This window comes from Vulpes vulpes, chromosome 9 (genome assembly GCF_048418805.1).
Source record: "Vulpes vulpes isolate BD-2025 chromosome 9, VulVul3, whole genome shotgun sequence".
In the NCBI taxonomy this organism is placed as follows: Eukaryota; Metazoa; Chordata; class Mammalia; order Carnivora; family Canidae; genus Vulpes; species Vulpes vulpes.
This window is the reverse complement of record NC_132788.1, coordinates 573,150-595,552: the sequence shown is the minus strand read 5'-3', so window position 1 is coordinate 595,552 and position 22,403 is coordinate 573,150. Positions and strand designations below refer to the sequence as shown.

At 49.3% G+C, this 22,403-nt stretch overlaps 2 protein-coding genes across 14 annotated transcripts in view; one reads left to right on the top strand and one right to left on the bottom strand.

Annotated features, from left to right (window-relative positions):
* MTERF4 (mitochondrial transcription termination factor 4) overlaps positions 1-22,403 on the bottom strand; it is a 102,284-nt gene that overhangs the window by 49,515 nt on the left and 30,366 nt on the right. The window contains exons 4-5 of one of the 4 annotated variants that reach the window (XM_072718941.1): positions 2,440-2,506; positions 790-952 (exon numbers count right to left, since the gene is read on the bottom strand). The exons of 1 other annotated variant lie outside the window; for it this stretch is intronic. In XM_072718941.1, coding sequence (XP_072575042.1) covers positions 816-952; positions 2,440-2,506 — 204 coding nt within the window. In that variant the 3' untranslated portion in view covers positions 790-815. Of the gene's footprint in view, positions 1-789; positions 953-2,149; positions 2,507-22,403 lie in introns of those variants that run through there. 2 more of the 4 variants (XM_072718943.1, XM_072718944.1) reach the window with 2 other exon arrangements.
* Positions 1-22,403, top strand: part of SNED1 (sushi, nidogen and EGF like domains 1) — an 81,738-nt gene that overhangs the window by 35,334 nt on the left and 24,001 nt on the right. For 7 of the 10 annotated variants that reach the window (XR_011994092.1, XR_011994093.1, XM_025987707.2 and 4 more), the window contains 12 exons: positions 5,503-5,628; positions 5,852-5,956; positions 6,219-6,332; positions 6,880-6,996; positions 8,086-8,202; positions 8,348-8,464; positions 8,603-8,716; positions 8,989-9,162; positions 18,930-19,043; positions 19,367-19,480; positions 20,441-20,554; positions 21,008-21,304. Coding sequence is in view for 7 of the 10 variants with exons in the window: in XM_025987707.2 (XP_025843492.2) it covers positions 5,503-5,628; positions 5,852-5,956; positions 6,219-6,332; positions 6,880-6,996; positions 8,086-8,202; positions 8,348-8,464; positions 8,603-8,716; positions 8,989-9,162; positions 18,930-19,043; positions 19,367-19,480; positions 20,441-20,554; positions 21,008-21,304 (1,623 nt within the window). In the remaining 3 variants the exon portion in view is untranslated. The remainder of the gene's footprint in view (positions 1-5,502; positions 5,629-5,851; positions 5,957-6,218; positions 6,333-6,879; positions 6,997-8,085; positions 8,203-8,347; positions 8,465-8,602; positions 8,717-8,988; positions 9,163-18,929; positions 19,044-19,366; positions 19,481-20,440; positions 20,555-21,007; positions 21,305-22,403) is intronic. The other 3 variants (XR_011994094.1, XM_072718930.1, XM_072718935.1) reach the window with 1 other exon arrangement.

The following is a 22,403-nucleotide window of genomic DNA, read 5'->3' as shown; positions in this document are numbered from 1 at the left end:
ATACACTGGGTAGACTAACAACAGGTTAGACACTGTAGAAGGAAAGGTCAGTGAACTTGAAGTCAGAAACAACCCAACAAGCAGCAAAGGAGGTAGAGAGACTGCAACCAAGACCATCTCTTCAGTGACCTGTGGGACATCAGACTGCCTGGCGTGTGTAACTGTAGAGTTCCAGAGGGAGAGAGGGGGCCAGAGGGGCACAGAAGAAGAATGAGGAAATAATAGCCAAATGTTTTCTAAATTTGATGAAAATTAAAATCCACATATCCAAGAAAAGCATGAAGAAAATCACATGAAGCACATCATAAAGTATTGAAAACCCAGTAACAACAACAACAAAAAAATCCGAAAAGCAGCCAGAGGGAGAAAACAAAACACAATATATACAGGAAATGAGAATGATAACAGACTTCTCATCAGAAACAATGCAAGCCCAAAGACAGTGCACTATCAACCTTGTAGCATATACACGGGAAAATTAGCTTTCAAAAATTAAGGTGAAATTAAGATATTTTTCAGACAGTGAAAACACAATTATTCATCACCAGCATATCTTATTAAAAAAAAACATTAAAGGAAATTCCTCAGACTGAAGAAAAATGGCACCAGATGAAAATCCAGAACTATACAAATGAATGAAGAGCTCTACATGGTAAATACCTGGGTAAATGTACAGGCAGACCTCATTTATTGCGCTTGACTGATACTGTGTTCTTTACAAATTGAAGCTTTGTGGCACCCCTGCATCAAGTGAGACCAGTGGGGCCATTTTTTCTTTTTTTTTTTTATTTTATTTAATTTTATTTATTTTTTTTTTATTTATGATAGTCACAGAGAGAGAGAGAGGCAGAGACACAGGCAGACGGAGAAGCAGGCTCCATGCACCGGGATGGGGCCATTTTTTCTAATAGCATTTGTTCACTTTGTATCTCTGTGTCACTTTTTGGTAATTCTGCAATATAAAAAAAATTTTTTTTAGATTTTATTTATTTATTCATGAGAGACACAGAAAGAGAGAGGCAGAGGGAGAAGCAGGCTCCCTGCGGAGAACACCATGTGGGACTCGATCCCGAGCCCCAGGGTCATGCCCTGAGCTGAAGAAAGACACTCAACCGCTGAACCACCCAGGCATTCCTATTTCAAAGTTTTAAATTATGGTTCTATTTGTTACGGTGATCTGTGGTCAGTGATTACAACTCACTAAATCTCAGATAATGGTTACCAATTTTTAGCAAAGTGTTTTTTAATTAAGGTGTACACATTTTCTTAGACATGATGCTATTACACACTTAATAGACTCCAGTGTAGTGTTAACATAACTTTTATAGGCACTGGGAAACCAGAAAATTCATTTGACTCATTTTATTGCCATATCCGCTGTATTACAGTGGTCTGGAACCAAACCCACAATATCTCTAAGGTATGCCTGTAAAATGCTTTTCTTCTTACTTTTTAATCTCTTTAAAGATAATTTTAACACAAAAAATAACAATATGTTATGGGGTTTATAACATTTATAGAAATAAAATGTATGACCTCAATAGCTTAAAGCAGAATGTGCAAGCTTTTTCTGCAAAGGGCTAGATATTAATATTTTTGGCTTTTTTTCAAGATTTTATTTATTCATGAGAGACACAGAGAGAGGCAGAGACACAGGCAGAGGGAGAAGCGGGCTTCCTGTGGGGAGCTTGATGTGGGACTTGATCCCCAGACCCCGGGATCACGCCCTGAGCCGAAGACAGATGCTCAACTGCTGAGCCCCCCAGGCGTCTCAATATTTTTGGCTTTATGAGCCGTGTGATTACAGACATTCACCTCTGCCAGTGCAATGCCAAAGCAGCCAGCCATAGATTGGGTATGGCTGTGCTCCAATGAAACTTTATTTTTTAAAATGCGTGTGGCAGGCAAGGTTTGGTCTGCAAGCCATAGTTTATCAATGTCTAGCATAAAGGCTAGGAAGAGAGAGATGGGAATAATATAGTAATGTCCTTACATTATATATGAAATGGTATAATATCGTTTGAAGGTAGACTACAATAAGTTAAAGATACACATTATGAACCCAGAGGAACAAGTAAAAATAATAATGAAGAGTCATAGCCAATAAACCAGAGGTGGAAATAATATGGAATCCTGAAAACACTCCATCCAGAAGGCAGGAAAAGAAGAAAAAAGGAATAAAGAATAATTGGGACAAATGATAACCAAGAGCAACATGGTAGGTTTAATTATCCTGATAGTTACATTAACATGTGAAATGGTTGAACATACCAATTAAAAGGCAGATATTGTATAACTGAATTGAAAAGCAAGACCCAACTATAAATTGTCTACAAGAAACCTACTCTAAACATAAAGACACAGATAAGTTGAAAATAATTTGAAAATTGGAATGGGTTTCTGGTTTTGGGTAAGATAGAGTACGCATACCGTCCCTACCTTGTGTTTCCCACTGAATGCAGCCATAAATCCTGGACAGAAGGCACGGAGTAGCTATCTGAGGACTCTGAAAAATAAATAGTAGGTGGATTGGGGAAGATGACCAAGCTTCAAAGCACCACAGAACCAGTGGTGAGTTCACCATCTTCTTCCTCCAGTGTCCCCCCTGCCTGGACTCAAAGCAGCTCCCAGATCAGAAGTGAGCATCAGATGGATGGAAAGAGCTCCAAAAGCAGCCACTAGTCGGTCTCAAGAAGCAGGACCAACAGTAGCAGCAAAGGTGGGGGGGGGGGGGGGAAGGTCCCTGAGGGGCCCAAACTGACCAGAGGAAGCTTCCTCTCCAGTTGGACGTCCTATGGCTCCACAGAGCTGGGCAACTCCCATTGTTTCTCCTCCTCTCTGTCCATCCACTACCTGGCCCAGACATGAGTGCACTCACAGGAACAAACTAGTAGTGTGAGGCAATAAAAGCCCCAGCTCTCTTGCCAGAGGACTGAAAAGGCCAGCCCAGAGCACTGGAAACTATGGGGAGGTGGCAGAGAGGGGGATCTCAGGGCCACAACCCTACAATCATCTGTGATCTCCTGAGTTCCCTACATTGGGCATTGTAATCTGATCCAAAATAGTAAAAACAATAACACTTATAATAGTTTCCCCCCAAACTGAAAGACTTAGGTATAAATCTAACAAAACATGTACAGGACTTGTCTGCTGATCTGAGTAAACGGAAGGAAATCCCACGTTCATGGACTGGAAGACTCAACATAGTAAATATATCAGCTCTCCCCAGATTGATCAGTAGATTTAACACAATTCCAATCAAAGTTTCAACAGAGTTTTCTGTAGCTTTGGACAAGCTGGTTCTAAAATTTATATTGCAAAGGCAAAGGAATTGAGATAGCCAAAACTATTTTAAAAAATTAACTTTTGAGGAATCACACTACTTAGTGTTAAGACTTACTATACAGCCACAGTGATCAAGCCCCTGTGGGATTGGCAAAGGGACGGGTGCATACATACGTGGAACAGCAGAGAGGACCCAGAATTAGACCCACACAAATACAGCCAGGTTTTTTTTTTTTTTTAAGGTGTGAAAGCAATTCAGTGGAGAAAGGATGATCTTTTCAACAAATGGTATTGGGACCGTCAGACATTCTCATGTACAGACTGAGCTTCAACTTCAGCCTCACACCCTGAACAAGGTTAGGTCAGAACGAACCAGAGACCTGAATGGAAAACATAAAACCACAGCATTCTTGGAAGAAAACATGGGAGAAAAACCTGTGTGACCTGCAGCTACAGGAACAGTGCTTAGATAAGACATGAAAGCACTCTCCAGCAAACGAAAACAGAAGGACACATGCAGCTCTGGGAAAGACACGGTCAGGAGGACGCGAAGACAGGCCGCATGCGTCCAGAGGTCCTGCAAGCACTCCCGTCTGACAAAGGGCTGGCCTCTGGAACACATAAAGAACTCTCCACGCTCAACTGTCAGAAACCAACCAACCAAAGCACAGACAAAAGATCTAAACAGACACATAACCAGAAAGGCTATCTGGGAGGCAAAGAAGCAGATGAACAAATGCAGTCATTTGTCATTATCGTCAGCCACTGGTGAGTTGCAAATTAAAGCCACGATGAGAAAGCACCACATACCTACCAGACTGGCTAAAATAAAAAGTGCTGACCAGTGAGGACACAGAGCCGTGGGAACACTCACATATTTTTGGTGGTGATGCCAAATGGTTTAGCCACTGTGAAAACAGCTTGGCAGCTTTGCATAAAGTTAAACATACACTTCTGATATGGTCCAGCAATCCCATTCCTAGCTATTAACGCTACAGAAATGACAACTTCTATTCACATGAAATGCACAAATGTATGCAGCACGCCTGTGCACAGCCACCAAACCTAAGAACGCAAGTGTCCTTCCCTGTTGGTGGGACGCGTGACTGCCAATCACACAACTGAGATGGATCCTGGAGGCCTTCTGCTGAGTGAGCAAACCAGCCTCAAGGATCACATGCCGTTCGTGTGTAATCTCCCACTTCTGGTGTTCTTAAAGCCACAAAGCTGCAGTGATGAACGGGTCAGTAGTTGCCAGGGGTTCAGGAGGGGAGGGAGCCTGTGGCCCTGAAAAGATACAGGGGAGTATTTGTGGTAATGGAATGTTCTGTGTCCTGACTGGTGGGGGCAGCACAAATCTATTCTATGTTAAAATTCACAGAAGTGGACAGCGAGCAAAAGTCGATTTTGCCATGTGTTATTTAAAAGATAAATCCTGAACCACATGAAGAAATCAAACACCTAAACAATGAAATGGAACAGGTTGACAAACACCGACCAAGAGAAGTCAGAGCGGTTATACTCACAACAAACTGATTAAACTCTAGAATAAGGAATACTGCCAGGAACAGAGGGGTCTTTTATGACGAAGGTGAAGTCACCAAACAGGCACAGCAGTTCTGATGTACGTGCACCTATGAACATGCATCAAAATGCATGCAGGGAAGGCAGGCAGAAATAGATCTGTGGCTGCAGGCGGTGGTTCCAACCGGCGCTCTCATCACGGGAATCGGTAGGGACCTCCAAGACGCAAGCAGCACCTTCAGCCCACCTGACCTAAGTGACACAGCCACATCCTTTCCAAGGTCGCATGGAGCACCCACCATGACAGACCATCCTGTAGGACATAAAATAAAGCTCAATCGGTTGAAGGGACTGTATCCCCTGATTATAGTAGTTAACCTGGAAATCCACAAAAACTGTATCTGGAAAACCCCAACCATGGTACCAACATAGATGCTGGATTAGAAGCACTTGTTTGGAGGCCCCTGGTCTTAGCAGGGCCCTCTGGTACACACCGTGGGGTCTCCATCCTTTTGCTTTGCCTTCTGCTCCACAGAAGGGGCTCAGATGGTGAGGGGCAGCTAGAAATTAGTTTCCAGATAGTGGGCCTCAGGCTTACATCACACTCGCATGCAGAACTGAGTGCTGTGGGGCCTGGGCGAGGAGCCCCATGCTCTCTGGAGCAGCCTCTGGTGACTTCTGTGTTTCTTGCAGGAAGCCACCCAGTGCCAGAGGCCTGCCTCTCAGCCCCGTGCCAGAATGGGGGCACCTGCGTGGACGCAGATGAGGGCTACGTGTGCGAGTGCCCCCAGGGCTTCACCGGCCCCGACTGCAGGGAGAGTGAGTCTGGGCCGGGGCTGCCAGAGCAGTGGTCCAGGGCAGGGCCCTCCGGTGGGTGGTGCGTACAGAAGGCAGCTGGGGGTGTGTGGTGGGGGGAAGAGAGAGAGCATGTGTGCACAGCCGTGTTCATGTGATGGTAGCCGGGAGCAGGGCAGGGTCAGCAGCAGGAGGGCCCTGATGCTCCACACCCCACATCGGAGCTCCCCACCTCGGTCTACGGCAGGAACCCCTGACCACTGTGAGTGCCGTAACGGTGGCAGATGCCTGGGTGCCAACACTACCCTCTGCCAGTGCCCCCCAGGCTTCTTTGGGCTCCTCTGTGAATTTGGTAAGTGCCCAGGGCTGCAGTGGGGCACGCTTCCTGCCCTGCCCCTGAAAATCTCCAGACCAGAGGAGAGGTGGTGGCTTGGGTCTGGGCCCAAACCGTAGATCCAGACCCTTAACCAGCGGTCCCGTGATCCCCCACTCCCACCCCAGGAGGGGGCTGGCCACAAGAGTGCCTGAACCTGGCCACCCTGGCGGGGCCGCCTGATGCTTCTCAAGGACGAGAAGTCCCCAGGAAGACGAACGGGCCTCTTCCTTCCCTGCAGAAGTCACAGCCACGCCTTGCAACATGAACACCCAGTGCCCCGACGGGGGCTACTGCATGGAGTACGGTGGGAGCTACCTCTGCGTCTGCCACACTGACCACAACGCCAGCCACCGTGAGTGTGGGGGCGGGGAAGCTGTGGGCACAGGCCTGCGCAGAAGCCAGGGAGGGCGTTAGGAGGAGAACACGGGCAAAGCACGCAGAGGTGTGGGCTGCCCCACGGGCCCTCAAGAGCCCCCGTGGGTGGTGCGCCTGTCCTGGGGTCGTCCTCTGTAATGCGGGCTGTCCACCCCTCCACCGCAGGAGCTCACAGCTGGGAAAGCACCTCTGGACATGTTCAGGCTCTCCCCTAAGCCCCTAGCTTCACACATGTCTAAGTCTGCGTGATTAAATACTTACGACTGTGTATTTGTGAGTGTGCATTACATTATGTATCATACACTGATGATGGAGGTGCTGGTACCATGACCCCCGGGCACTACGGCTCAGTCCTAGCTCATAGGAGAGGCAGGATGAAGTCTGGAAAAATTGAGAATAAAAGAATTTCCAGGAAGGGCCTTAGAGCCTGGTGTGAAGAATCAAGACCCCCCCCCCCCAGAGTATATTTTAAGTGGCCTTGGTTCCCGCTGAGATGTCAGGGTGACCACCCTCTGCCCCCGCAGCACTGCCGTCACCCTGCGACTCAGACCCCTGCTTCAACGGAGGCTCCTGTGACGCCCATGAGGACACCTACACTTGCGAGTGCCCCCGAGGGTTCCATGGCAGGCACTGCGAGAAAGGTGGGTGGCAGGGCAGAGAGGGCCCGCTCACCCTGACAGCTGGCCGCCCAGCTTCTGCGTGTGGTGCCAGCGTGGCCTCCGCCCCCACGAGCTGCTTGTCTTGCTAGTGCTGCTGCTCCGTGGCCTCCTGGGCACCACTCGGTTTTCCTCAGAACAGGCTTCATTTCCCGCTCAGCGTTTTCCCAAATGGATTTTATCGAGTCCTTGATCTTCAAAATACTCGTTAGGACCTCATCAGATGTAACTGAACTTGGCGAAAGTCAGCATGTCACGCACACACCCTCGCGGACTTTCGCCCCGGGAACGCGGCTCCCACGCTCCGCCGCGGGGCTCAGGGCGGGCAGCGGCACCCCTCCCGCAGGGCCTGGCCTGGAGCTCAGCCCCTGGGCTGCCCACGGCCCCTGGACCCCACGCTCCTCTGGGAACCTGGAAGGGGCCCCAAGGGCAGGTCCCTGCTGCCCTGTTCCCCGGAACCCCCCGCCCCCCCATCTCCACCCCGCAGCAGGAGGAGAGGGCTTCCAAAGAGAAGCCCTGCTGCTTGGTTCCCTGCGCCTGCGGCCGAGGTCCTGCGTCTTCAACAAAGGCACCCAAAGCGGGGACCCGGGCTGGCTGCTCGGGGTGGGGGGGGCTGGAACTTGGACCCGCAGCCTGCGAGGCCCTGCAGGGTGGGGGCGTGGGGAGGCGCCCTCCTGCTCAGAGATGTCCAGGAGGCTGAGGGGCCGAAGCCCCCCTGGGCCTGTGAAGGCTCCAGTCCTCAGCGTGGAGGGGCACACCAGCCGCTCCGCACTGGCCTTTAAATGTGTAGACTCCTCAAGCACGGGCACGTGACCCCAGGGCCCTGGGAAGACGCACCGATGCCACAGGGGCACAGAAACCTCGAAGAGGCTCCCTGCCACGCAGGGAGGAGGGCTGCGGTGTCTGCTGCACCCGGAAGGGCTCCCGGGTCCCCAGGGCCTGGGGCAGACAGGGATGAGTGGCCAGAGGGCCCCGCGGGCTGAGAAGACGGGAGTAGGGCGTCACGGGTGCCCCAGGGCCGGGAGGCAGGCCCTGTTCACCCGCTCCTGTCTCCCCCTGTCCTTGTTCCCACAGCCCGGCCACGCCTGTGCAGCTCAGGACCCTGCCGGAACGGGGGCACGTGCAGGGAGGCGGGCAGCGAGTACCACTGCAGCTGCCCCTACCGCTTCACCGGGAGGCACTGCGAGATCGGTGCGGCCCCCCGCCGCCGGTGTCTGCTTGTCTCCAGCACCCCCAGAGGGCGCACCAGCTGCGGGACGTTGGAGGATCGGGGAGGAGCCCTGGGTGGTGGGTGCGTGCGTGACACCTGACTTCCACGGGGGCCTTTTGTTTCCAGGGAAGCCAGACTCCTGTGCCTCGGGCCCCTGTCACAACGGCGGCACCTGCTTCCACTACATTGGCAAATACAAGTGTGACTGTCCCCCAGGCTTCTCTGGGCGGCACTGCGAGATAGGTAAGGTGGGCTGGGGCCGGTGGGCTGGACCAGGTGGGCAGGGGTGGCCCTGCTTCGGAGGAGTGGAAGGCAGAGTTCCCACGAAGCCTGGAGGTCTTCAGGGAGGACACAGCCACGGTGACCCCTTGTGTCCTACAGCCCCCTCCCCCTGCTTCCGGAGCCCCTGCATGAATGGGGGCACCTGTGAGGACCTGGGCACAGATTTCTCCTGCCACTGCCGAGCAGGGTACACAGGACGCCGGTGCCAGGCAGGTGAGAGGGCTGGGCGCTAGGGTGGAGGGCACTTCTTCCTAATCCCAGGAGAGCAGAGCGGGGCCAGACAGGGAGCTGAACGGAGGGAGGGGAAAGGAGGAGAAAATCGATGCGCAGCCAGGCCTGGAAGTCAGGGCACTTTCACCCTGGGAGGGCTGTGCAGGGAGCAGGGGTCACAGACCCTGCAGCCTGGCGGGGCAGAGGGCAGCCCCGAGGGAGGGGCCCCAGGCAGGCACCTCTCAGCACTGGACAGGGCTTCTGTGTCCTTGCAGAGGTGGACTGTGGCCCCCCAGCGGAGGTGAAACATGCCACACTGCGCTTCAACGGCACTCGGCTGGGCTCGGTGGCCCTGTACAAGTGTGACCAAGGCTACAGTCTGAGCTCTCCCAACCCCGTCCGCATCTGCCAGCCACAGGGCGTCTGGAGTGAACCTCCACAGTGCCACGGTGATCTGCAGGCCCTCTGGGACAGGGCGGGTGGGCAGGCGGGCAGAGCCGGTGGGGTGCACACCCTCCTCACTAGGGCCACTCAGAGGAGCACCGGGGCTGCAGTTCTGACCCTGGCCCTCCCCCAGTCCCCCACAAAGTGAGGCCATGACCCTGTGATGAAGGTGGTGAGGGCTAGTACCAGCTACGTTCTGGACTGTCCTCAGAGTGGGGCATCCAGCCCATATGCCCACCCTGCAGATGAAGCAGCAGAGGCCAGGAGGCAGCCCAAGGGCACAGTCCTCAAGAGGCAGAGCAGGATGCAGGGCCTGTCCCTGGCCCCCAGTCCCACCCACACCCAGGGAAGCAGACTCTCAATTTGCACAAGGCCCCCAGAAGCCCCGTAGCCCTTTGAGGATGCTGCTTCAGAGAGCATCGCCTCAGGCTCCCATGTGTGCCAGGTGTGTGGCCTGAGGCAGGGCCCCTCTGACTGATGCCCCTGCAGATGCAGGGCCACCGACACAACTGCAGACATACTGCAAGAAGCCTAAGCATCCATAAGTCTGTTCACCAGAAAATCTGTGTGATGTTAACACATTTTTCACAAAACAAGGATTTTTAAACCAAGTAGCTCAGGGACCCTGAAAGCACCCAAAGATGGGTGGGGCACATAATGCTGCTCTGTCCCATACCCTGCAAAGCCCGAGCTGTGTGGCCTTACACAGGTGAGGAATTCTGATTCTGGAAGACAGGTGGGGGCTGCCCAGCCCCGGTGTCTTTCGTGCCCTCCAATCTACCCAAGCCCACCCCTCTCCAAGGATAGTAATAATAACATCCAAACAATATATACTATTGGGAACAGAAGTATAGAAGGAGGGTGAGCATATAAGTAAGCATGACAGATAGATGGAAGGAAACATGGCACTGGTCATAAAAAGCAGGGTCAATAAATCATTTTTAACAGAAGAGAGGAAAAGAGGACTGAAAAACTAGAACAGTTAAAATAACAGACACAATTTATAAATGGATATAGGTGAAGGCTAAGTTAATGAGCTAAAGACCAGTTTGAAGAATCTTCCCACAAAGAAGCAGAGAGGTGTGTGTGAATGAAACGTAGGCACAGTGCAGGATAGAAGTAGGAATGCCAACACTGGGGTAACAGGAGTCCGAGATGAGAGAAAAATAAACAGAATGAAATGTCTGAGGCACTGTGGAGCTCAGTGCCCAGGACAGATAAAGCACCACAGGCTGAAAGGGTCCCAGAACATCAAACAAGAGAAAAGAGGAACATTAGCACATTATAGCAAAATTTAAGGCTATCGGAGACAAAGAAATTCTTAAACTGTCTAGGGAAAAAAGGAACAAGAATCTTCAAAGGAAAAAGAATCCCATTGGCACCAGACTTCTCAACAGTGACATCAGATGTAAGGTAGTGAAATGACAGATGTTAAATACTGAGAGGACCCATTCAGTAAGAATGCAGACAGTCACAGAACACCATCACTCTCACCGTAACATCAAGGAAAATCATATCATTTAACCTATCAGATTGCTGAGTATGCCCTTCCTAGGTGAGAAAAACTGATGGCTGCTGTCAACCCAGGAGCAAATCCACTGTGGACAGAGCACTTTGAGTACCTCCAGAAATCCAGCTAAGCTTTTGATGATTATGTGAGCAAGCGTGATGGGCTGGAGTGCGGAGCAAGAGCTCAGCACCCACCAATTCTCCCCCAAAGGATTTTTACTAAGTACAGGGGAAGCCAGGGGCTGGACTGGAAAGCAAAGAGATTTCATACCCTCACAAGGCTGAGATTCCCCAGTCCGCCCAGGGGAGAGGTCTGTTCCAACCGTCAAGCATCTAAAACCAATCACGAATTAGCACTAATGAGCACTGCACACCAGGCCCATCCCAGCTCACCTCCAGATGATATCAAAGAACAGCTGCTCAGGTTAGTTGCTTGACACAGAGTAGAGCATGCCCATCCGAGGGGTAGGTATGTTCTACTTTGGTCTCTGTTCTTGTATACAGTGTGTCCCAAGAAATTATAACATATAATCTCAAGAAGAAACAGTCAATAGAAACAGACCTACAGATGACCCGCATGTTTGGATTAGCTGATAAGGACTTTAAAATAGCCATTATATATATGTTAAAGAGAAGCAAAATGAATGAGAGAATAGAAAATTTGAGCAGAGGAAAGAAGATTTTTTAAAATAACAAAATAGAAAAACGACATCTAAAATGAAGAGGAAATTGGATAGGCTTGTCAATAAAATGGGATACAACAGAAGAAAACGTCACAGAACTCAAGGACAACTCAACAAAATTACTCAAAGATCAGAAAGAAGAAATGGTGACAAATTATTTATGAATGAATTTTTTAAAACAATGGAGCAAAAGAAATCTGTGGAAAATATCAAACAAATAAGCACATAATTGGAGTCCCAGAAAGAGAGGGCACAATAGGCAAAAGAAACATTTAAAGAGATAATGATTTTTTTCTAAATATGAAGAAATAAATCAACCCACAAATCCAAGAAGCTCAGTAAATACCAAGCCAGATAAATATTGAAGTAAATAAACTTAAGACCTAAAAATTTTTAACCAGTCCAATTATTCAGATGTGAGACATAATAAAAAATACACTTTTGCAAACACAGCTTCAGAGATTTATCAAAAAATGGCCTTTTTTTGGAGATAATATTTGAATAGTAACATAAAACTAGAACATTCCTGGCGTGCCCGGGTAGCTCAGTGGTTAACCGTCTGCCTTCGGCTCAGGGCATGATCCTAGAGTTCCAGGATTGAGTCTCGCATTGGGCTCCCTGCATGGAGCCTGCTTGTGTCTCTGCCTCTTTCTCTGTGTCTCCCATGAATAAATAAAATCTTTTTTAAAAACCTAGAATATAAAAAAAAAAAAAAAAAAAAAAAAAACCTAGAATATTCTGTAAGCAATAAGAGAAGGGAGAATTATTAAATATTGTAGGAAAGTTTGTAACTCTCTAAAAGGAGAGAAAAAAACCACAGAAAAAAATGTGGCAGTTAAGATTATGATAGAAAAATGCAGACAAATATAAATGAGCTAAATTCTCCAAGTAAAAGACAGATTGCCAGATTTATTACAAAACAAAATAAGCTAGGGACACCTGGGTGGCTCAGTTGGTTAAGCATCCAACTCTTGGTTTTGGCTCTGGTTGTAATCTCAGGGTTGTGAGAGTAAGCCCCACATCAGGCTCCACACTCATGGGTGGAGTCTGCTTGAGATTCTATCTCTCCAAATCCCTCTGCCCCCCTCCCTCCCTCTCCTTAAAATAAATAAATAAGTCTTAAAAAAAAAAAAGCTATCCTCTCTTAAAAGAAATATTCCTAAATGATAAGAACATAAAAAGACAAAGTAAAACTATGGAAAAAATATCAGGTGAATACAGATCAAAATAAAGCTGGTTTAGTTGCACTATTATCAGCCAAAACAGACTGTACGATGGAAAGCATCATTAAGGATGAGAGGGTCTCTTTCAATGATAATTGATTCAATTCACCAAGAAGATCATTATAAACATTCAAGCATCTAATACAAAAATGTAAATATATATAAAACAAAAATTAACAGACTACAGGAAGAAACTAACAGATTTGCCATTATACTAGGAAATTCTGAGCCACCTCTCTCTTTTTTTAAGAAAAGATTTTATTTAAAAAAAAAGATTTTATTTATTCACTCATAGAGAGAGAGAGAGGCACAGACACAGGCAGAGGGAGAAGCAGGCTCCATGCAGGGAGCCCGACGTGAACCACCTCTCAATTCAGGTTAAGAAGAAAAAAAAATCACAAAAAGATTTGAAAAATGCAACTAACAATTTAAACTAATTTATTCTCTGAACACACAGAAAAAACCAAAGTTATTAAGAACAGGAAGATAAATTTTAAATCTTCATGTTTAGTTATTTTTAAAGATACTTTGAAATAGCTTATGGATCAAAGAAGAAATATAAACAGTGACAAATTTTTAAATGAATGTTAATGATTATTTTCTATATAAAAATTTGTGTGATATAGCAAAAGCAGTGCTTCATGGGAACTTTAAGTACATAGTTGGAAAAATTCAAAAATTAATGAATTAAATGTCTGAGTTCAGATGCTAGGAAAAGAAAAACTACCAATACAAAGAAAGTAGAAAGAAAAAGGCAACACAAATAAGAGCCATAATTAACAAAACATACATTAAAAGTACAGAGAACACCAAAATTAGTTCTTTGAAAAGCCTATGGAAAGCGACAAACATATATCAACTGATCAAGAAAAAGGGCACAAATAAAAAGCCTTATAAATTAAAAAGGTGACATAGCCACAGATATAGCAGAGATTAAAAAGATAATGAGAATACTATCAACTAATCTATACAAGTAAATTCGAAACCTTAGGAGAAATGGACATAGTACTAGCAGAAAAATATAACTTACCAAAAATGACTCAAGGAAATTTAGAAAGCCTACATAATCCTATAAATGTCTAAAGGAATTGAAGCAGTAGTTAAAGCACTTTTCCCCACAAAGAAACTCCAGGACCAATGTTACAGGTAAATTCTACCAATTGCCAAAAAACAGATCATTGTAGCATTATACAGGCTCTTCCAAAGAATAGAAAATAAAGAATATGTGCCAAACTATTCTGTGAGGCTGGTATAACCTTGATACCAACACCAGATATGGACAGTTGGAGAAAGTAAAATTAAAGATGTGTTAAACATGAGTATAGATGCAGAAATTCAATGGTCTGTAAAGACTATATATACCAATATCAAGCTAAATTGTTGCAAGAATAGTTTGATATTAGGAAAACCTGCTATATTAACCAATTGAAGGAGAAAACGCATATAAGTATCTCAATAAATGAATAAGCATTTGACAAAATTTATACCCTTTGTGAAATAAATTCTCACCAAATTAGGAATGAAAACGTACTTCCTTACTGGATAAAAATAACATCACACATACATACACATGCACATACACATATCTAATACCATGTGGTATAAAATATATAGGATTTATTGGAGGAAAAATTTATTTTTTTAAAATTTTTTTTATTATTATTTATTTATGTAGTCATACAGAGAGAGAGAGAGAGAGAGGCAGAGACATAGGCAGAGGGAGAAGCAGGCTCCATGCACCGGGAGCCTGACGTGGGATTCGATCCCGGTCTCCAGGATCTCTCCAGGATCGCGCCCTGGGCCAAAGGCAGGCGCCAAACCCCTGCGCCACCCAGGGATCCCTGGAGGAAAAATTTAAAAGGGAGAACTAGCAGAGCCCACATAATCCCTGAAGGATGCATCATCCCACAGAGAGGTGTGCTTTAGGCCAGGCAGCGCCAGACTAGTCATACTTTGTGTAGCCAAGCAATTACACTTCACACATTTATAGAGAAAGTACAGGCTACATCAAGAGAGCTGTGGAACAATGAGTCTCCGGATCCTTGTAATATGGAGACAGGATCTGGAATTCAAAGCCTGTGCTTCTGTGGATCTGACTCAGTCATGCTGAGCTACCAACAGTGGGGAGGAAATCAGCCTCTGAGGCAGTTTTACTGTGCGCCTCTACTCAAACTTCAAATAAATATTATCCTAAACAGAAAGACATTCCTCTTAAAACTGGGGACAAGCAGGAGAGCCTGAGTGGCTCAGCTGGTTAAGAGCCCAATTCTTGATTTTAGATCAGGTCACGACCTCAGGGTTGTGATATCAAGCCCCATGTTGGGCTCCACACTGGGGCATGAAGCCCACTTAAGATTCCCTCTCTCTCACTCTTCCTCTAAACCCTACCCACCTCTCTCTCTCTCTTACAAACAATGGGGACAAGGATGCCCACTGTCACTAAAACTCATCAATATTGCATTGGAAGTACTAGCCAATGCAGTAAAGTAAGAAAAAGAAATTAAAATCATGAAACTATGAAAGTAGAAATAAGAAGGTCAGTATTTGTAGCTGATATGGTTGTCTTTAATCTAGAAGCAAATTACTGAAAATGATAGGAAATGTAATGTTTAGTGGATATAGGTTATTATAACAAAACTGCATTTTAATATATCAACAATTAGAACATGTAATTATAGAAGACATATTCAGTGAAAATCAATGAAACCAAAAGCTAAAGCTGGTTCCTTGAAAAGTTCAAAAAAATTGATAAACTTCTAGTCAGACTAACAAGAAATTTAAAAAAAAAAAAAAAAGAGAAATTAGCCATATCAGAATGAGAGAAGACATCACTAAGGATCCTGCCACCATTTAAAGGACAAGGAAGAGACACCATGAACAACTTGAGGCCAATATATCTAACTACTTAAAGAAAAGGGATAAATACCTTGAAAGACACAAATTACCAGAAATAACAGAAGAATAAACAGAAAATATGAATAGCCCCATATCTATTAAAGAATTTTAATTTCTAAATAAAAACCTTCTGAAAGAAAATGGCAAGACAGGATTACTTCACTGATGAATTCTATCAAACACTGCAGAAAAGAAACTAACCTTATACAAGCTTCTTCCGAAAATAAAGGAGGAAGAGCGCTTATCGATTCATTTTGAGACTAGTATTGCTTTGATACCAAAACAAGACAGAGATGTTATTTTTTTTAATGAAATTAGGGTGGTTCAGTTGGTTAAGCACCAACTCTTGATCTCAGCTTACATCTTGATCTCAGGGTCAGGAGTCCAACCCACATTGGGCTCCACACTGGGTGCGGAGCCTACTTAAAAAAAGAAAGAAAGAAAAAATGGAATTACAGACTAATATTCCTCACGAACATAGACATAAGAATCCTAACAAAGTATTACTAAGTCAAACCCATTATTACATAAAGTGGATAACATATCATGACCAACTGGGATTTATCTCAAGAATACAGGTTGGTTTAACACTTGAAAATCAGTAATTATAAGGATATAAAGGAGAAAACTATACGATCATTTCAATAGATGCAAAAAAATCATTTGAAAATATTCAACTACTATTTGAAACTCATAATAAACTAAGAGTAGATAGAAGGGAAGGTCTTTAACCTGATGAAGAGTATCCATGAAACAGTAGCCAACAAAATACTTCATGTAACATACTGCTATAATTGGTAATAAGGCAATGTGTCCATTTCACTGGTTCCTTCCTGCATTGTCCTGGACGTCCCAGACAGGGCCACAGACAATAAAAGGAAACAAAAGTCACGTCTACTGGAAGGAAGATTACATGGTCATGCACATCAGAAAACCTAAGAGATTCTACAAAAAAAGCTTAAGCAAATTTAAGTGAGTCCCAGGACAGGGACAATATATAGAACCTTAATATTTTCATAGTCTAGCAGTGAACACCTGGAAAATAAAATAAAATAACAATATTATGTATAATAGAATCAAAAATATAAATGTTTATATGTGTGAAACAAATCATACATATAAATGTAAAAGCTAAAACTATAAGCTTCTAAAAGAACATATGAGACCGTCTTTATGACAGCTGGAATAAAATGGTTATGCATCCAGAAAAATATTACCTTGCTCTGTACTTTTGACCACACATAAGAATTCATTCCAGATTAAGAACTTAAATGTTTTTCTAAAACTATAAAATTAAAAAACAAAAAAAAATAAAAAATAAAACTATAACATTTTATGTGGAAAATATAGGTATCTTTTTGGCCTTGAGATAAGGAAAGATTTTTTAAGCCACAAAAAAAAAAAAAAAAAAAAAAATCACTAACTATAAAAGAAAGAAATGGACAAATTTGACTATATAAGAATTAGAAACTTAAAATCATCAGCCCTAAGGAAGAAAGTGGGATATAAGGTACAAACCAGGAAAATATATATACATATATTCATATAACCAGTCATATATATACATATATATATGTATGTATATATGTATATATTCATATATATATATATGACTGGTTTTGAGTATAAAGAACTCCATGAATCAATAAGAAAAGAATCATCACTCCAATAGGAAAATTGGCAAAATGCATGAGTAGACCTTTCACAGAAGAGGAGATAATAAAGCCAACAAAAATAAAGAGAAATATTAGTAATCAGTGAAATGCAAATCAAAAGAACAGTGAGGTACATTCAGCCGACAAAACTGCAGAAGTCTAAAAAGCCATCTACTGGTGGTAATGGGGATTAATGGGGTTTCTTATAAATTGCTAGAGGGAGTGTAACTTGATACAGATGCTTTGAAAAGGGTTTGGTAATCTGCTGGTTGACCATGCACTGTGTCCCAGAGATTCTCCTTCTAGCTTCAAATCTAAGAAAATGTGCCCATTTATACCAGGAGCTATGAAAGGAAATAGAAGTCTTTTTAAAAATAGTAACAAGAAAGTCTAAAACCAACCCAAATGCCCACCAAAGCCAAGAACGGATAGAAGATGGTCCAGTCACACTGTGGATTCTACTACTGTCATGTTCACAGCAGTGACCCGCAGAGACCCACGCACCATGGAGAAACCCCATCAACACGACTTTGAGAGACGAGGACATAGATCATTATTATGATCCTATTACTAAAATTCATAAATAGCAAAAACAAAACCATACATTGTTTAGGTAATTCATAACAATCAAAATACCAAGGAGGCAAAGAGATCATAACCCCGGAAATCCCCATCACTGGGGCTGGGAAAGTGCCTGTGGCCAGATGAGCCAGTGAGCATTCTGGCTCCTGGGGGTCATTACTCACCACCATTTATTTACTTAGTTACCTTTTAAGCTTTAAAATTAAACTTTTCTAAATTGAACGTACTGAATTCCAGAGCACAACTCCCAGTTTAAAGCGGAAAACAGCCCATGGCAAATACTCTAGAGTGAAGGGCTCAGCCCCCAGGGGAAAGGCACTGGTTTCCTTCGTGGTTGCTGCGACACCCCAACACCGCTGGAGTTGGTCCCGCTCGGCCTCTGGGGCCCTCAGGGTCATGATGAGCAGCCCCGGTGCTGGGCCCTCCCACCGCTTCCTCTCCAGGGTGCTCCGCCCTGTCTCGGCAGCTCCAAGCTCCGAGGGGTGCTGCAGGATTGTGTCCGGCTCCCCAGAACAAACCTAGCTTGTGTCCATCTTATTTGGCTTGAAGCCGCTCACTGGGCCCCCGCCCCTGCCTCCGCTGTGTTCTTGGGGTCTCTCCTGGTGACTGCGCGTCTGGGCTCCCCGCTGGAAGGTGATGACTGCCTATCCCCGCCGTGCCTGAGCCCCCTGTGCACTGGGCAAGACTGCAGGGCGCAGCTCCAGCCGCCCCCACCCCACCCCAGGCGGTGCTGAGCCTGCCCTGATTAGGGACATCTCAGGCTCCACCTCCCCAGAGACACTGACGTCCTCCTGCCTTCTGCAGCCTCTGCCTAGGGGCAGACAAGGTGGGGTGGAGGCAGTCACAGCCCGGACTCCTGGCCCTATGCTCCAAGCCACCAGAGGGAGGGGAGGCCTGCGGGGCACACTGGTGGACAAGCCAGTGACCCCACTCACCTGGGTAGGGCTCTACACCTGGAGACAGCGATGATGCCCCGGGGAGGGCCAGGGCCCCAGAAGCCTGGGCAGTGAAATGCTGGGGTGATCTGGAGGTGGGGCCTTTGTCGGGGAGACAATGGGGAGGGTGGGGAGGGTGGGCGTCAGGCTGAAGCCTCAGGGCACAAGTGAAATCCTGGGGGCTATGGAGGCCTCGGAGGTCCTCGCAGAGCCCACGCAGGGCCCACGCAGGGCCGTGCAGCCTCCTGTCCTGTCTCTGCAGAGGCAAACAAGTGCCCCTGTCTCTGCAGAGACAGACGAGTGCCAAGCGCAGCCCTGCAGAAACGGAGGCTCCTGCAGGGACCTCCCGGGGGCCTTTGTGTGCCAGTGCCCTGCGGGCTTCACTGGAGTCCACTGCGAGACAGGTAGGGCTGTGCTTGGGTGGGTCCCCGAGTGGCTGGGCCCTCACCCACGCTCCTGATGCCCTGGACATATCTATTTTCAACAAGCATAGACCCTGGGCCACTGAGACGCTGAGGGAAGAGGCTGCACCCCTGGCCCAGCTGGACAAGCCGCCCAGAGGGAGGGAGCGGGGTGGGGGGAGCTCAGAGGCGGAGGGGCATTTCCCCGGCACCCCCGCCCCGCCCCCGCATCTCTCCTGGATCCCCTTCCCTTCTTCCCGCTGTCCTCTCCTCCCTCCCCCAGACACCCCCTTGCGGCTCCGGCCGACTCTCTGGGTGTTCTCCAGAGGTGGATGCGTGCCACTCCAGCCCCTGCCAGCACGGAGGCCGGTGCGAGAACGGTGGCGGGGCCTACCTGTGCGTCTGCCCGGAGGGCTTCTTCGGCTACCACTGCGAGACAGGTAGGGAGGCAGGCGGCTCCAGCTCCGGGGCCCCTGGCTTCTGCTGGGTCCCCTAATGCCAGCTGCCCACGGCCGCACTCGCCCCTCCAGTGGCCTCACCTCACCCAGGAGCGGCAGGCGCCCCGGCCGAGCCAAGCCAAGCCCACTGCAGCCGCACCCCCCCCATCCCGGCGCCCCCTCTCCTTACACCTGGGAACTCCCCCACCCCCTTCCTCCTTCGCAGGACCTGCCACTCTTCCATCTGCTGGTCTCAGCCCTCCTCCTAGGACGGGTGTCCTGGGGGCACGTCCTGTTCTAGCCCCAACATGGGCTGGGCGGGCGGCACTCCGCTGCGAGGCCGGCCGGGAAGGCTGCGCTGGGGGTGAGGCCTCGGCCCAGGGACTACAGGGCCTGGGAGCCAGGGCAGAGCACGGTGGGGATGGTGGGGACAGTGTGCGGCCACGGAGTCTCACTGCGCAGCTCGGGGTGGGTGCGGGCACACCCCGAGGACCAAGGTCAGTGGCTGCGGTGGTGACTGTTCGCCAGAGCTTCCCGCAGCTCCACGGGGGAGTTCAGGTCCCCTCGGTGCCACAGCCCCCATGCAGGGGAGCCTGCGGAAGGCTGGTGCCCTTGGCCGCCTGGCTGCCTGCTGCCGCCCAGGAGGGGCCAGCACTGTGCTCATCCTGCCCCCACCCGTGAGTCACCGCCGGCCAGGCTACCTTGGAGCTGTGGGATGCCTGGCTCAGACAAAAAGGCACACCTGCCCAGCCTCAGGGTGGGCCTCTGGCAAGCCCCACATCGCCCCTCAGAGGGCGGCCCCTCCATCACCCCCAGATCGCTGCCTGTGATGGTGCCACCCACATCCACCCCACAGACACACCCACATCCACCCCACAGACACACCCACAGGAAGGGCGTGTTGCTCCTGAGAGCAAGGGTCCCGCTGGGCCCAGTGTTCACTAATACCCTCTTCTTCCCCAGTGAGTGACCCCTGCTTCTCCAGCCCCTGTGGGGGCCGCGGCTACTGCTTGGCCAGCAACGGGTCCCACAGCTGCACCTGCAAAGTGGGCTACACGGGCAAGGATTGCGCCAAAGGTGAGGTGGCAAAGGTGCCAACGTCGGGGCAGGGCCTCCCCTTATCCCTGAGGGCGCACAGAACCCCAGGGGACAGGCCGAAGTGCTGACCACCCCCGAGGGCAGGGCGCCCAGGCAGTCGCCTACCCAAGCTCTGCCTAAGAAGCAGGGAGGGGCATACAGCCCCCCAGGAAGCATAGTTACCTGTGTGCACACACTTGAGACACCCCCCCCAGGACGGTAAAGGCGGTCACCTGTCCCCACACACCTGAGACCCCCCAGGAGGCTCTGGCCAGAGACCAAGTGAAGAGGTGCTTTGTGGGCAACAGGAGCAGGCTCCCCACCAGCAGTTGCTCCTCTCCGCCCCGGGGCAGCAGGCCCGAGAACCACCAGGTGAGACGTCTGACGTGGGCCAGGCTTCCACGGCTGACAGCTGACCACCCCCTTCCCTTGTTCTCGACTGAAACCCTGAAGAGCTCTTCCCACCAACGGCCCTCAAGGTGGAGCGAGTGGAAGAGAGTGGGGTCTCCATCTCCTGGCGTCCACCTGAAGGCCAGGCCGCCAGGCAGATGCTGGACGGCTACGCGGTCACCTACACTTCCTCGGACGGTGCCTACCGCCGCACAGACTTCGTGGACCGGAGCCGCTCCTCGCACCAGCTGCGGGCCCTGGCGGCCGGCAGAGCCTACAACATCTCCGTGTTCTCGGTCAAACGCAATGCCAACAACAAGAACGACATCAGCAGGCCGGTGCTGCTGCTCACCCGCACACGTGAGTGCCCACCTGGGTGTGCTGCTGCCTCCTGGAGAGGCACCGCGGCTCAGGAGTGAGGTAGGGGGGTGGAGCGAGCTCCCTGGGAGGCACCTGCAAGGGCCGGCCCATGTCGGGGGCTGCTGAAGGGACAGGCAAGGGGCCCAGGGGTCACCTCAACACGCTGAGGGGAAGGCAGCGACTCTGAGGGGTGGGGGGACGGGGTCCTGGTGGTGCTGCTGCACAGGAGGTGGACGCATGGTCCTAGGGAGTCCCTGGGGCCTTCACAGGCTTGTCTGCTCTGGGACCTACAGGGGAGGGCCCGGTCCTCCAGAGGGAGAAGCCAGTGGTGGGCAGAGGCCAGGGACCCTGGGAGACTGTGGCAGGGGTGCTGGAGGCTGGAGGAAGGCGCACGGACGGGGCAGTGGTCCCCGGGGCAGCACTGAGGGCCCGGGAGGGCAGCCAGTTGGGGCTCAGAGTGTGGCCAGCACACGAGGCCCTGCTCCTGCCACACCGGCTGCGAGCACAGGTCAGAGCAGGCAGGCAGGGCCAGCCACGGGGCACCGTGCAGCCGGTCAGCTGACCCACCAGCGGGGACTCAGGCTGCGTAAGGAGGGAGGCACGGAGAGGAGCTCAGTGGGGGAGGAAGGACGGCACCTAGTGTCGCCTGCTGGCCAGAGCCAGACGCTGACCCGCGGACCCTGAGCGCCCAGTGAGAGGGGAGGTAAGAAGCTCAGGACAGGTGTCTGGTGGGGAAGGATGGACAAGAGGCCCTGAGAATGCCCCTGGGCCAGCAGGACGAGCTGAGCGGGCCCGTGGGGCACACTGCGCTCCGCCTGAGCTGGGCTTTAGGAAGAAGTGGCGTCCCTCCCCCTCCGCCGTCAGAGCGGGGTCTCCCCAGGAGACCAGGGTAGGAGGCGGACCGCCGCCCTACGGCCTGGGCTTCCCTCCCGGCTCCCGTGGTCTACCCAGACCCTTCCCCACGTAGCCCAGGACTGTCCCAGCCTCCGTCCTCCGTAGGCCCCAGCATCGCCCACGTGTTCACTGTCAACGCACCCAAAACAGCCAGGGGAAAGGAGGAGGTCCCAGGGCCCATGTGTGTCCCAAGGGCCCGGCCCCA